This window comes from Corythoichthys intestinalis, chromosome 5 (genome assembly GCF_030265065.1).
Source record: "Corythoichthys intestinalis isolate RoL2023-P3 chromosome 5, ASM3026506v1, whole genome shotgun sequence".
In the NCBI taxonomy this organism is placed as follows: Eukaryota; Metazoa; Chordata; class Actinopteri; order Syngnathiformes; family Syngnathidae; genus Corythoichthys; species Corythoichthys intestinalis.
Window position 1 is genome coordinate 29,062,015 of NC_080399.1, and position 15,283 is coordinate 29,077,297.

The following is a 15,283-nucleotide window of genomic DNA, read 5'->3' on the forward strand; positions in this document are numbered from 1 at the left end:
TCTCTATAAAGGTAATTTGGTTTACTGATTAATTTGTCCATAGAATACAATTTGATTCATTCAAGTTTTAATTAGACTCAACTGTGTGGGTATTTTTTCTATACAATCAATTCTGCAGATTTTAACAAATTTGCATTGCACCAAAATATTCCTCCTACAATAATTTTGTTTTACCTATTATTTAAGATATTTTTTTTAAATTGAACAACAGAAATAAACTAAAATAGCCACAATATCCTTACATATTATAAACGTTTATGAGCAGGGTTTATGTAAGTACACAGGAGAATCCACTAGATGGCAATGTTATACTATGATCTCTCACCAATCCACAGTTGATGGAGATGCCCTCCTTGGCTCGGTCTCCAGTGGCGCCTGTCCTCTTGAGCCTCTCAGAGCCAGCTAGGTCCACAAAGTGGAATTTGGCACTTAGCGTTTCGTATTCATCCATGTCTCCATTACCGTTGGAGACCCGATTGTCACCGTCGTCGCAGTCTTCTTGCTGCGAAGACCAAAGGAAAAGGTGCAACAGGTCATATTATCAAATGTAGACAGTAAATTACAGCTGAAAATATATACATTTAACAACAACACTTCTTTCATTTAAGTTTTGCTTCAATTATTGTTTAATATTTATATCAGCTTGTATCTGATGAAGGGTGACTCACATTGTCGCATGAGGCACAGACACGGACTTGGCACAGGTGGATAGTGAAGATGGCATGTGAACGAGAACTCTGGACGTTCATTTGCGTGCTGGCAGTGGTGCGAGACAGAGCACCCAGCTTCAGGCACTGCATCATCTAATTTATCAGTGACAAATATTAGTGATGTCATCGAAAAAGCTGAAAATGTTCTGTCTTACCTCTGCCTCAGAGGACACAGTACGTGTGGTCACGCCAACTGTGTAGATCGCCCCGTTGGCGTCCTCATGGATCCTGATGTGAGATTTCTGTTTCCCATCCCGCACAGAGTCAAAGAGATCCAGAACTTCCTCGTTATAAAGCTGCAACAAGGCAAAAAGCACAATGGAACAATATTATATGGTGACTCACTATGCTCAGCAAAAACTCTTGACAGCAATTTAATTGATCAACAGAGATCAGTTTTTACTACCGGTACTATTGCTTTAAATGACCTGTGTGTGTTTTGTCTATTTACTTTTATATACAGTACATAAACATTTGTAATAGTATAGAAATAGTATTAGAAATACATTTTAGGATAACACTTCAAGATATTTATACAGATGTATAGTGTAAATGTGTAAATGCTGTAAATGTGCAAATACGTTGACACTTTAATGATTAATTTACAATAAAGTGTAAAAAAAATATGTATATTCTTTTTGTGTGTGTGAACTTATCTTTTTTTCCCTGATACTATTTCTTAAATGCCCTAAGATGCCAGAGTATGGCAGTAACGATTAGTTGTCAAATAATCTTTATAACCGAGTATCCCGATGTTGTTGAACTCCAACATCCAATACCGATAATAAACGGTTGTCATTATATGTGGTTGTGGACTTAACATATTATTGCTAATTGATTTGGGATGCCCCACTGGATGCTTTAATAATGATAAATCTAAAAACTTCAAGGTTTTCACAAATCAAACAAACAGCCTGTGAAAAATAAGAGAACAACTTCAAGTTAAAGAAAAAGTGTCAAATTATTGTGTCATAAAAATAAAATAAATTGAAATTAGCCAAAACGTGCGTAACTAGAAAAAAACAAAATTCACAAATAAATCATGTATTACTAGTTACCCCAAAGAGCCACTGGGGGGCGACCAAAGCATTACAACTACAGGTAATCCTAGGACATGCCAATGCACTGACAATTCCCAAGATGCATTTTTCTGGGCTTTTGCACATATTCTTATTTATTATTATGTGTTTCATTACTTAACTTAGTGTCTATTTCTTTCTGGTGAGGCAGTAGTTTTTTGATAAGTTTATAATTTATTGTTTATCATTTAATGCTCATTTTATTTGTGCACCATGAGTGATTAGGGTCTTTCCCCTCAAACAAATCCCAAGCATCCTTATAACTACAGAGATTTCTCCTGCTGCTCCATGCACAACAACCACAGACACGTGCAAACATTAATGATGGATAACCCATAGCCGACCCATAATGTCAACTATAATGAATACTTATATTGACCAGTATAATCACACAACTCAAGTTACCATTATACCAACAGTAAAAAAAAAAAAAAAAAAAAACCTGGTTGCCAATTGTGGCTTTTACAAGCAAAAACTTCAGATTAAAAAAAAATATATACGTATATATATATATATATATATATATTAGGGCTGTCAAACGATTAAAATTTTTACTCGAGTTAATTACAGCTTAAAAATTAATTAATCGTAATTAATCGCAATTAATCGCAATTCAAACCATCTATAAAATATGCCATATTTTTCTGTAAATTATGTATATATTCTGTAAAATTGTTGGAATGGAAAGATAAGAAACAAGATGGATATATACATTCAACATACGGTACATAAGGACTGTAGTGGGCATTTCACTCTACTGTCATTTAAATCTGTCTATGCTGTCCTCACTCCGAAGCATCTACTTTTTCCAAAGCTAGACAGCTAGTGAACGACACCTTAATAATCAGACTTCTTCCTTTTTCATCTGATTTATTAATAAAATGGTCTCAAACCATTGTCCTCTTTAGACCGTGGTAAAACTACAAAAAAAAGTACAAAAGCATTGCATTAGCAACAACGTTAGCTTAGCACGCTATACAGGTTCACTAAACATAAACAAAAAGCGTCTCATACAAAAAATATAACATTTCACTTACTAACATAATATGTACATTCTTTACAACAACCATACTTACGGACAAATCTGGTCTAAGGATCATATAAGCACAACATTACAACGTAGGCGTCAGCCCGAGACGTCGTGCAGCCATATTGAACTGGCAAGAAAACAATAAACCATGTCGCAAAGCGACCACAAGAGTTCGCTGTTAGACAGCTCAAAAAGCCTGGCTGTCAAACTTACCAAAAGGCAGAATACCGTCTGAGCGGGACATGTGCGTTAATTGCGTCAAATATTTTAACGTGATTAATTAAAAAAATTAATTACCGCCCATTAACGCAATAATTTTGACAGCCCTAATATATATATATATGCCTTCTTGATTATCTGTTCCACTTATCCTCACGAGGGATGGTGAGGTGCAGGAGCCTATTCTTGCTGATAGCCTGATATACATATATCTTTTATAATCCAAAGCATTTAAAAATTCAAAAACAATGTGGACACTTCGATTGCTTTTTTACTAGAAAGGACATGTTCCATGTTACATACTATCTTTTCTTTTTTTACAAGAAAATGTCAAAGCTTTGGTGGAGGTAAAGCTCAAATTTGATTAATCCTGTTGCCTAGTTTCATATGTGATCATTTGCATTTTATCGTGACTCGGGTTGCAGTTCGTCTTTTTTGGAATGCGAGTGCTGTCAAAGTCTGACGGAGGGGCACAAGTGCCTCCCAACGTTGTTGACCTCCCTTGTTAACTCCTCTATCGCCACCTCCTAAACCGCACAGCCCCTCCCCCGCCCCCCTGTCGATAATGACAGCTGTCGCCCTGCTGGTTACCTCCAGGAACTGAGCGTTGATCTTAAACTCTGGCGTGGGCCGTCCCTGCTCCTGAGCAGCCTGCCGGCGACGCTCGATGCCTCGAAAAAGGTGGTGTACGGCACGGGGTATAATGCCCAGTTCATCGTCTGCAATATTGACGTCGAAGCCTGTTCCCATGGTGTACGTCTTACCGGAGCCCGTCTGCACATGCCGGGATAGGAAAAACAAGTCAATATAATGTAGGAAGAGCTTCAAAAGTCAAGACAGTGTATGATATGTTGCTGCAATGTGTAAGCCACATAAAAAGGACAGCATCAGCAGGGATCGACAATACAAATGGCTCGGTGGCCCAGGCGTACTTTTAAAATCGTCAGGGCCACCAGAATGCTCCAAATGCTGACTCTGTGGGGCTACTAAAATAATACATCGATTAAAAAAATAAAAAATCTTATTTCACATTAATTCCCAGTAGTTCAGTGTTTTGATGACGTTATGCTATCCCGATCAAAGACAACCTTAACAGTCCATGCAGCAGTGGGGCGTAAACACGCCTCGTTTGATTGCTCGCTCCTGCGTGAACGCGCACAACCTGATCATTGCTGCTGATTGAATACTGACAGTATTTCAGAACCAAGTGCCCATCTAACCCTGTACCAGAAGACGACATGTTTCTGAAACCACCCAGCACCCGGCCAAGCACTGGGGGAAAGAAAAGACCACTCATAAAAGAGAAAGTCACCGGAAGAGTTTAGGGAAAGCAAACTCCAATATGAACAGAAAAGGGAGAGAAAGTTTCAGTGTTTTGGCAGTATCATGCACATTCCGTTAAGTAATCTGCAACTTGCCTGTCCATACGCAAAGACGGTGGCATTGTATCCTTCAAAGCAGCCCTCAATCAGCTTCTCGGTGCAGGTTTGGTAGATGGCGTCCTGCTGCGAGTCCATGTCGAAAACGTAATCGTATGTGAAGGATTTGTCCTTTCCCAGAATGACTTGAGGCTCGCCAGGCATCACATACGTGCAGATGTGGCATCCTTCAATCTTCTCCCGTGCAAGTTGAGGACGGATCCTGAGGGAAATACACCCAAAAAATAAACAAATCCACCAATTTTCAATGGTCTGAAAGTGAGCAATTTAGCTAGATCAATGTGTAAAATGTTTGAAGTTACTGAATACTGAGTGAAAGCAGACACAACAATGACAATACAACACCTTTACTAAGTTTTGTGTTAAATTGTGTGTGCTTTCATTTCACTGCTTCCATTTATCATTCTCAAATTGTGTTAAACTCTTTAACATGAATAAGTTTTCATTCAAGTTCTTCCCTATAATCAACCTAGAAGCCTGCTTGTCACTGTGTAGAATTTAAAGGAGTAAGATCTAACATTGATGCCCTCAGCCGGGTTGAACAGTACCTGGCAGGATTTAGCATCTGTGTATGTGTGGATAACGGCCTTATTGTGCTTCAAAAACAATGATTGGGGGCCCACACAGTGCGACCATTGTGCGTCCGTGAGTGCGACATCGTAGCCTGGTGCTGAGTGCACCGACACCGTGGGAGCAACAAAGTACTGGGACAAGTCCAGGTTGCTTTGGAGTTGCTTGCAATTGCACCACATACGTAATACTTGTAATCCACTACAATGAGGGTAGGACACTCTTTGTTTTAGGAGACTGAACTGTGTAATCAGGGCAAGAATCTGACGATTGTTGTGACGTCTTTTGGCTACCGCAAAACCATTTGTGTCGTAAAAATCCCAGTAACAGAAAAGATCTCTGAACAATGAAAATTTGGTGTCAATTCGTCTAACTGTGGCAGGGACTTATATTGAACATTTTTTATTCATTCCCATTGATGGTGATAGATGTCCAGCCCATTTCAACTAGGAGCTAGCTAATCTGGATGCTGGACTTTCATGAAAGAAAAGATGATTTTTGTAGGTGCAGTAATCAAGAGTGCATCATGAGTTTCTTAATAAGATGCTCTGACAGGTACTTAATCATGCTAGCAGGTGAGTTAAAATGTATTACTTTTTTAAAAGACCATTTCTGAAAAGATTTTATTTATTGCTCTAATTGGCAATCATAGTGAGTCATTATTAAATGTCAATAGGAAATTGAAGATCCTGGTAAATGGCAACAGTCCAACAGAGTACCAAGCTGTGAGGGGTTTCATTCTGGATGCCTAAAAGCCTGACTGATAAATGTAAGAAAAAAAAACTGTGGCAATCTATTTTGAGGGGTTACAAATTTGGGACGGGGCAAGTTAAGGTTGCTGGACAAGAGATCTTGGGGGTTGAAGTTCATCAGAATGCTCGAACAGAGACATGCTGCCTGGTTCTCACTAGTCACTTATGCACACTACACACCCAACAAGTAAATTTGGTTGCTTTTGGCATGCACCAAATAGGTGAAAACTTTGGCACACACTTTACTTGCATCACAAACAAATGAACCAATGGCAGTGCACCTTACAAATGAACTGTTCTCTGGCCATTAAAGAAATCAACCAATGTCGCACCAAATTTATCTTTTTTTTTTAGTGCACACAAGAGTCACCCATTTGTTGAGAAAACCATACTCCAAGTAATGCTACACACACAACACACTATTCTGGCACAGTATGGGACCTTGACACATAGGATGTTGTTGTCATGGGAACCAGCAGCGGATGAATTAAAATCCTAATCCCATCCAGAGAGGATATCAAAGTGGTCTGACCCACTAGAACATGCCAAGAGATTGAAAATGGAAGGGGTGGAGGAGGATGGGGATTAATACAAAAAAAAAAAGAAAAAAAAAGACCTGAACTCCGCATCCTGCCATGCTCCAACATGTGCCTAAAAGTGGACACTGTACCACAAATAGGACTACGATGTAACTCCAGTGGGGTTCACAAATAGGACACAGATGCCTTATCATCCTCATATTTATATAATTGAGGACTATGTTACCAATCTAAACTGGTGTGTATCTGGTGGATTGTTTTTTCCAGTCCTGCTTCTTGAAATTAGTGTGAAACAATACACTATTGGTGCGCATGGGTTAGACCACTAATGATTTTGGATTGTAATGTCTTTTTAAATAGAAAATTTAGAAGCGCACACCTTTTGGTGTTCTACAGGTCTATGAGGGAAAAAAATGGTGGGCTTTCCCTTCTCATATCAGAATTGTTTGATCACCCTCATGCTAGGGCTCCTAATAGCTCACCAGCCCCATTTTCCCTAAGCGCTCGGATTAACTTTGACCTGCAGGAAGTGGCCAAAGTTGCTATCAGTACACCGCACAAGGACTTTGAGCCACCTTGTTTGTTTGGACACCACTTTTTCCAAAAAGGGAGGACAGGGGTCGGCAGGGATTCTGTTTGTGCGAGTCCCACACATTATCAACGGCTGATGTGGCGGGTCAAAATGTGTGCATCTCTGTTTTATGTTATTAGTGACAAAATGAAGAGTATTAATTGGGCATCCTAGAATGTTTAACGTTTATTCATCATTATAATATATGTATCATATTGGCCCGAATATAAGACTGTGTTTTTTGCATTGAAACAAGACCGAAAAACTGGGCGTTGTCTTATATACAGGTCTAGACATTATACCCATTTACGACGCTAGATGGCGCCAGATATCATTGAAGCGAATGCAGAATTTGAGGAGTAATGTTCTGTCATGACAAATCTCAGCTACTCTCAGGTTTAACCAGTTTGAATTATTTTATTGCAATGTTTTTCCTTATTCAGTTTTGTTTCAAGACTACTGTTACAGTTAGACCACACTTTGATGGTTAATGCAGTTATGGCAATTTTGTTGTTTTATCACAATAGATTTGTTTATTTACATTTCAAAAACCAGAAGCCATTAATTTAGGAATGTGATTGCACTTAAGTTTACATATTTAAAAGTTCAGATATTAAGCTTTGAATGAGGCAAAATAACATGCTTTTTCTCTCAAATATATTGTTATAATCATTTGTTTCAGATTTACTGTAATTATTTTCAGTATAAATATTAATTTGGTGTTCAAAAAGTCTTTTTTCAAACTTGAGTCTTGAAAAAGAAGGGGTCGTCATATAATCAGGGCCGTCTTATATTCGGGCCAATACGATATATATTTTTTTAAATGTGTGAGATCTTGGAACAAACATGCAATGTTTTATTTGTTTTAAAGTTTTTAGTGCAATGTTCAAATTAATTATTATTACTATGGAAGTACATTTTAAGACAAAAAAATATCTCAGCTCTCTTATACGTGATCTTGCAAATTAGTGTGATCTATTGTAAAATTCTATGTAGTACGTATATTCAATTGAAAGAAGTATATTTTGGAATACTCATCTTTTTCATTTTATCAATTTAATGTCAACTAATCATGTTAAATAATTCAAATAATAAGTCATTTGTTTTTCAAATCTAAAACAGTAAAGTAAACCTATGATTTTAACAGACGGAAGTTGATTAGATTATTTGAGACTAAAGGTTGTTGTTATCCCTTCCTGACCAGTAACTGTTCTTCAAAATTATTTTATCTACTGTTGCTGTTAAGGCTCAATTTCGATTTCAAGGATCACCTGACCACAATTGCAGAGATCAATGCTAAATTCCACAGTTTTTTTTCACTGACCCTATAGGTCCTCGTGGTTGTTTTAAGCCTTTACAGGAAACTCTCTGCAGTCTTTTTGCTTTTTTGCCAGAAAGAGCTGTCAGTCACATACTTAAGGGGTGGCACCGATAGCAAACATGGCGAGCTAGCAGCAGGTCTACTGAGGGAATACTTCGGTTCAGTGGCTGCGAACAAAGCAGAGGCTTCATGGGGGCTTTCGGCGCCGTCGAGGCTGCCTTATTGACACGACTGTCCCATTTGGGCCCAAGCCTTCATCCACCTCTGGATTCTTTGTTGTTGGTTTTTTTTTTTTTTTTTGGTCTACAAAAATTCTCCCGATTCTAAAGAGACCTTAAATCATTCACTTTCATTGACAACAATAGTCGTCCATTCTATTTTGACAGGGATTTAATGGGGATGGGACTAATCGCTGATAGCCCTCCCCGTTCAAATGGATTGGAGGTCTATTACCGTCAATGGCAGTAACTGAGTTAAAGACCAAATGTGAAGTAATTTCATAAAATGCCAAATAGGGTCAGTTAAAGTAATTAAACATTGTCCAACAAATAAAGCATGAAAAAAATCATTTATATGTTGTATATTTGACAAAATAATCGCGTTTCCGAAGTTCGAACCTGAAAGGGGACGAACCCGGAAGTGACACGTCACACCGAGAACAGCGATGACAGCGCTCCATACGGCCGCCATACAAAGCCCTTCAATGATTCAAACAACGATATAAGCGACAGATCGAGCCCAAGTGAGGAGATCCAAGTTTTTGAAGAGTTGGAGGAAGAGGAGGTTGGAATTTTATGTTGGACCGTACATGTATTAGCCAGATGCTAATCAGGATGCAAACAATGTGCCCAGACTACCTGACATGGAATGGAGACAAGACCCATAGAGATTACAAGATTGGTAAGATATAGGTTGTTATTATTTTTATGATTTGAAGCATGTCACGTAAATAAACAACCTACTATTCCCTGGGATAAAAGAAAAGTTTTGACGAATCCCCGATCGTGTTGTGGAATGAACGGTGGAGGCTAGCGACGTTAGCTTTTGTTTGCCTGACGTGTTTCAGCGAACACTTCCGCTTTCGGACCCTCTGACAGGGGCGGGGGTGTTCGCCGAGGCATGTCAGGTGGATAAACCACCTACTATTGCCTGGGATAAAAGAAAAGTTTTGACGAATCCCCGATTGTGTTGTGGAATGAACGGTGGAGGCTAGCGACGTTAGCTTTTGTTTACCTGACGGGTTTCGGGGAACACTTCCGCTTTCGGACCCTCTGACGGGGGTGGGGGCGTTCGCCGAGGCATGTCAGGTGGATAAACCACCTACTATTGCCTTGGATAAAAGAAAAGTTTTGACGAATCCCCGATTGTGTTGTGGAATGAACGGTGGAGGCTAGCGACGTTAGCTTTTGTTTGCCTGACATGTTTCGGCGAACACCTCCGCCTTCGGACCCTCTGACGGGGGCGGGGGTGTTCGCCGAAGCATGTCAGGTAAATAAACCACCTACTATTGCCTGGGATAAAACAAAAGTTTTGACGAATTTATAAGTGTAGCAAAATGAACTCAATACAACTATGATCGGGGATTGCCACGAGTTTGCTTATGCTGTTTATTCAACAACACGATCGGGGTTTTGCCTCGAGTTACCTTTCAGCTAGCGTCGCTACCTTCTGCTATTCATTCCACAACAGTTGGCAGCTCTGCTTTGACAAAGTCATCAGTCATCTATCCAAAAATTCACACTTACTTTTTTGCAAATCCTTGATCATAAGCAGACCAGTTGAGGAAGCAGGCATCTTCGAAGTGTTTGTAGCAGAGAACACTACTCAAAAATGGCATGAAATTCATTAATTTCGTGCGAACGAAAGATGTCCATTTACGTGCCCTGCTATCCTTTGGCCACTCATACAACTTTTCTTTAAATTGAAAACAATACATCGCCACACACCGCCGTGACATCTTATTGAGAAGCAATGCAACAATACTATGGCAGACTTCCCTCGCAGTTCTCGGTGTGACGTAATTTCCGAAGATGTCCGAAGACTGTCGACGAAAAGCATTTTCGTTGTCAAGGGCGTTGCTATGGGTTAAACAAAAAATCTGGAAGGGTTGCGTTAAAAAAAATAACGAAAATATGCTTATAATTGTTTAGCCATTGATATTATTCAAAAACATGGTTGGCCAACCTTACTTCACATTTGGTCTTTAAAGTGCATGTGACACGAAAAAGCATGTTTATTTCATAATACACGCGGTATTTTATGCTCCTGAATGATATGGACCGCTTGGATGTGTGTGGAAGCGATCGCTATATTTATTTAGTTTTTTGAATCCCGCGCCATGAAAGTGAGTGACTTACGGCTTCGGTCTTGCATTGAGGAGGAGGGTGCTGTGAAGTGTACGGGTGAAGGCGTCCTCTTCACTAAACAGGCGTACTGTTGTGTATGAGGACTAAGGATTCAGCTGATTTTGCGGATTAATACATTTATTTTTCGCATCACACCAGCCAAACGGCTGCAGAAATATCTTGCTTTATGAGGGAGAGGCGTGTGAGCCTTTTGGAGTTTCAGAAGGTTCCCATTCACCGTGACCAAAACAAGCCCTACTACTGTGGGACCATTGGACTCACGAGGAAGTGAGTAAACATTTTGTTTTGTATTATGTCAAATATGAATACAGCGATTACAAAGTAAACACACTACAAACTTTCTTTAAATATAGGACTACTTACGTTTGATCATTGATAGGCATATAAAAAGCTCTCTTCATGCACGTTAGCTGCACAACAACTGCAGCCACCCTCCTCCGGGGAACGAACTGTAAATTGCTCTCCGCCGGGCGGTTTGCCGATCCGCAGAGACAATCGACAACCCAGTCGTCATGTCAAATAATCCGGGCTAGTTATGTGTGATTTTCCACTTCAAAGACTTTGAAACATCACTCGGTTCGGGTTAGCATGTCGCCTCGCTGTCACGCCTCTTGGTTTGTTTACATTTTCCGAAGCCGGGGAAGGGAAATGACATATGTCCGATTTAGGTGTCATAAAATATCGTTCGGGAGGTGCGACAGTAAAGGTGAAGTCGACAGTTTTGACCATTATGGAGTAATTTTGCCATGTCGTCCTGAATAAGTGCATTTTTATTATTTCATATTCCATTTAGCACAAGACTGTTATTTGTCATGACCATGCCATTTATTTAGCAATTGGGGAAAATATTTGGATAAAAAGAATATCCTGTAAAAATATTGAAGAGACAGAAAGAATGACATTTTGCAGCTCTCTTCGTCGCGTTTTCCTCGTTGTGAATAGTTCCCCCTCGACGGACTGAATGGTCCTTCTCAAGCCATTTATTTAGCTATTGGGGAAAAATACTTGGATAAAAAGAATATGGTGTAAAAATATTGGAGTAGAGAGACTGAAACAATGACATTTTGCGGCTCTCTTCGTAACCTATTCCTCGTTCTGAATAATTCCCCCTCAATGGGCTGAATAGTAAAACCGATGAGCCCAGTCTCCCGCTGACGTCATCCACCTGTTGGGGACGCTACAGCCATATAATGGTAGGCGTGGCTAACTGGCTGATTAAAAGACTAATTTCTCGTCATCTGCGCTTTGCTAAATTGTTGTATATAGTCGAATCGTCTCAAAATATGATTCTAATTCACATGATAATGCTATTTAAGACCTTTTTTCTCCTGTCGTATGCTCTTTTGGCATAAACTGTGGTGTTATCAGCTATTTGTTCTCATCAGCTGACTTCAGGTCTGTTTGACTTCCTCATCCCAAGGCTTGAGGCTTACAAAATCGTATCCACTTAAACATGTAGCTGCATGCTTTCCACTCATTACACTGAGCTGGCTAAAGCCTTCAGGTCTTTACAGATCTTTTTAATGTCATTACACTCTCCTGCCCAGCAGCCTGAACAGCAGCAAACCCTGGCAAGAACTTTGTAATCAAATCATTTGTCATTCATTTTTTCATTCATTTCATGGTATAGTTTTTCATTTCGCTTCTAAATTAAGTTACATTGTCTTATATTTGAGTTTTTTGTACAGCACTTTGTTGCAGCTGTGGTTGTTCTAAAGCAGGGGTTTTCAACCCAGTCCTCAAGGCACACTGTGGGTCCTGGTTTTTGTTCCAGCCGATCCAGCAGAGACAGTTGAACCAATGAGGCTTCTGCTAAAACAAGCCACACCTGACTGCAATCAACTGATTGCACTTGTAAAACACCAGATTGGGGAAAAAGTGTTGTCATCTTGTTTGGTAAGAATGAAATCCTGCACCCACAGTGTGCCTTAGTGGAATAGGTTGGGGACCCCTGTTCTAAAGTGCCATACAGTGTGTTGAGTAAAATTGTAAAGTGCGCAGCTCCTAATAAATCAATGCACTCATCTGAGTTTTAACATTTTTATTACAGTGAGAGCTACCAGGGTACAGGGTAACCAGAAAATGGGTGGGAGAAGAAAAGTTGAGAATGTGATCTCCTGTAGTTACCTTTGTCAAGTGACTGTTGCTAAGACGATTGTTTTTTTTCTTAAGGCAACCAGAACGCAGGCCAGTGCAGCAAAGTGAAGACTGCGGATCCCCTGTATTTACTCATTGTATCGTCCTCTTTGCTATAAAAGAGATGTCTGTCTGTGTGATGTAAGGGACCGTGTGTGGAAGAGATCACATGTATTGGAGAAAGTGCCTGTGTGCGTGAGTGCCTCTGAGCATGTGTATGTGTCGCCAAGGAATGGAAAGACTTGCAGTCACCGTGGAAACCCTCTTTTTCCTCAATCCCCGCTTATCTCAACAGAGGCCCTGCTGTTCTTTCAGCCGTAGCTAGCTAGGACTGCCAGTAATATGGTACAAGTACTCCAGACTATTTACATAGTGCTGCAACACAGTTAAAATGTTCTTAACTCATTGGCTGCCATTGACGCTGACAGACGTCCAATCCATTTGAACTGGGAGGGGTTGACAGTGAATGACCACTGCCAGCCCCTCCCAGTTCAAACGGATTGGATGTCTAATGCTGTCAATGGCAGCCAATCATGATCATTCTACAATGTTCCCAGTTGAAGTTCAGGTGTACACTCATGGGCATATTACACAACATATACTGGTAAGCGGATACACAAAACACTTGCTAAACATGACGCAACGTGAGCATTTAAGTACCCCTGCACTCCTGCAGCTTGACTTGGGAGTTTTTTTGGAGACAAAATTTGAATAAAGTGAAATGCAAATGCATTGTACTTCCTCAGTTTTTTCTACTTGCTAAAGTAACAGTGTATTTGAAACTCACCTGTACCTAAAATTTTAGCTTTCAAACTCTAGTTGAAATTAATTACCCAAAGTGAGACTAGAAACTTAAAAATATGTATGCCTTACAATACGTTTCCAAACAAGATGGATGTTTGCCTATGGACTGAACTTGGCAAATTTTTTGCTTTTAATTGCAGGTTAACTGCAAAGGTCAGCACCTCTTCTCTATTTGGGTTTCATGAGTAAAAAAATATTTTAAGAAAAGATGATATAACAATATAGGAGGAGAAATAGAGGAGAAGCTGCCCACATTTCCTCTGGTAATTGCATCCTTGTTTGGGGAAAAAGCCCACAGTCAAATGACAGCAGCAACACCCCACAAGAGTTCCTCCACTGGAAACTGAAATAGAATAAACTGCTGCTATACTCTTTTGTTAACACCTTTACAATGCTGTACTTGGGGGAAACTGAGAAAAACCATGCATTATTGACACAGCAGCATTAACAAACAACAACAATGAAAAAAGGGGGACCTTTCCCCTTAGCATGAGTTGCCAAGTAGAGTTTACGCAAAAGGACACAGATTGTAGCCAAAAAATGAGCAAACCCGAACCCCAGGTGGAGACAGAGTGATTCATATATTTATTTCTAGACAAGCGACCTTTCAAGGCAGCTTGCTTTATTCAAGAGGTGACCAGGGGCAGTCACAAAAAAGGCCTGGGTGGCAAAAGGAACAGTGGATGAGATAACTAGTAAGGCAGATGAATGGATGGAGGGAGGTTAAACGTAGGTGGTTGAAGAAATACAATATAGAAACAACAATAGAGGGAGAAATACAAAAGTACATCATCATGAATACGAAAGGGAGCGCGAGAGGTCAGTGTGTGAAACTTGACGTCATAGTCAACAATATGTCGCATTATTTGATGAGAAGTGCTGGCCAATGACAGCACGACGTATCCAAACAAAGAGTCAGATACTGTACTCAAATCTGTCTGTCTGTTACATTTTTTCACCCACGACCGTTATATACACGCACCCCAACAAATACTCATCTAGGCACATACACACTGCACCGATCCTGAGGAGCACCTGCCCGGCGGCCTACACACCAATCCAGCCAGCCACAGCTGCCTGCACAAGTCGGCCGCCGGGCCCGGTGCGGAACCGGTTGGCGACTCAGCATTACCACCAAGGCGCTAGCGTGCTAGCTTGACAGGTGTCATATACACAAAATTGCACTCACCTCAACGCCACACGGACCGAACTTTCATCCTGGCCCGGCGTCATGATTCCTCACGTTATCCTCTTGAATATAGAACGGGGAGAATTAGTTACCGCCAGCCGGACGCCGCCATGTCGATATGGACGCCAAAAATAAGACGTTTCTTTTTTTCTACCTGCACCGACGCCGTGGCTGCATCCACGCGCGTGCGCAAGCCACAGCCAGGACCAGCACCAGCACTAACAGGGTCCGCGTGAACGCGCATGCAAACAAACGTGTGGGGCAAACGCACGCACGCACGCACCGTGTGGAGGAGCGCCGCCGGGCGGGGAGGTAACCGCAATGCGTCACAAAGCCGCGCCCACTTGCGTGACGTCATAACCAGCGGACTGCACATTGTTACCTTTAATAACATTTCACGTCACTTAATATGATACAACATAATAAATGCAAGTCTGTTCAAGAAGCTTATGCAAAATTGTTTAGCATATAAAATGCATTTTTTTCCTTTAAATGATTATTTTTGTATGTCTATGTAAAAGAAAACAAGGTTATATTCTGTGTGAACTGTTTTTTCTG

The 15,283-nt window shown here is 40.5% G+C and overlaps 1 protein-coding gene across 6 annotated transcripts in view; it reads right to left on the reverse strand.

Annotated features, from left to right (window-relative positions):
- kif21a (kinesin family member 21A) overlaps positions 1-15,032 on the reverse strand; it is a 40,007-nt gene extending 24,975 nt beyond the window's left edge. For 4 of the 6 annotated variants that reach the window (XM_057836969.1, XM_057836967.1, XM_057836965.1 and 1 more), the window contains exons 1-6: positions 14,726-15,023; positions 4,457-4,679; positions 3,630-3,812; positions 866-1,006; positions 669-803; positions 326-502 (exon numbers count right to left, since the gene is read on the reverse strand). In XM_057836969.1, coding sequence (XP_057692952.1) covers positions 326-502; positions 669-803; positions 866-1,006; positions 3,630-3,812; positions 4,457-4,679; positions 14,726-14,769 — 903 coding nt within the window. In that variant the 5' untranslated portion in view covers positions 14,770-15,023. Of the gene's footprint in view, positions 1-325; positions 503-668; positions 804-865; positions 1,007-3,629; positions 3,813-4,456; positions 4,680-14,725 lie in introns of all 6 variants that reach the window. The other 2 variants (XM_057836964.1, XM_057836970.1) reach the window with 2 other exon arrangements.
- Positions 15,033-15,283: the final 251 nt, after the last annotated feature.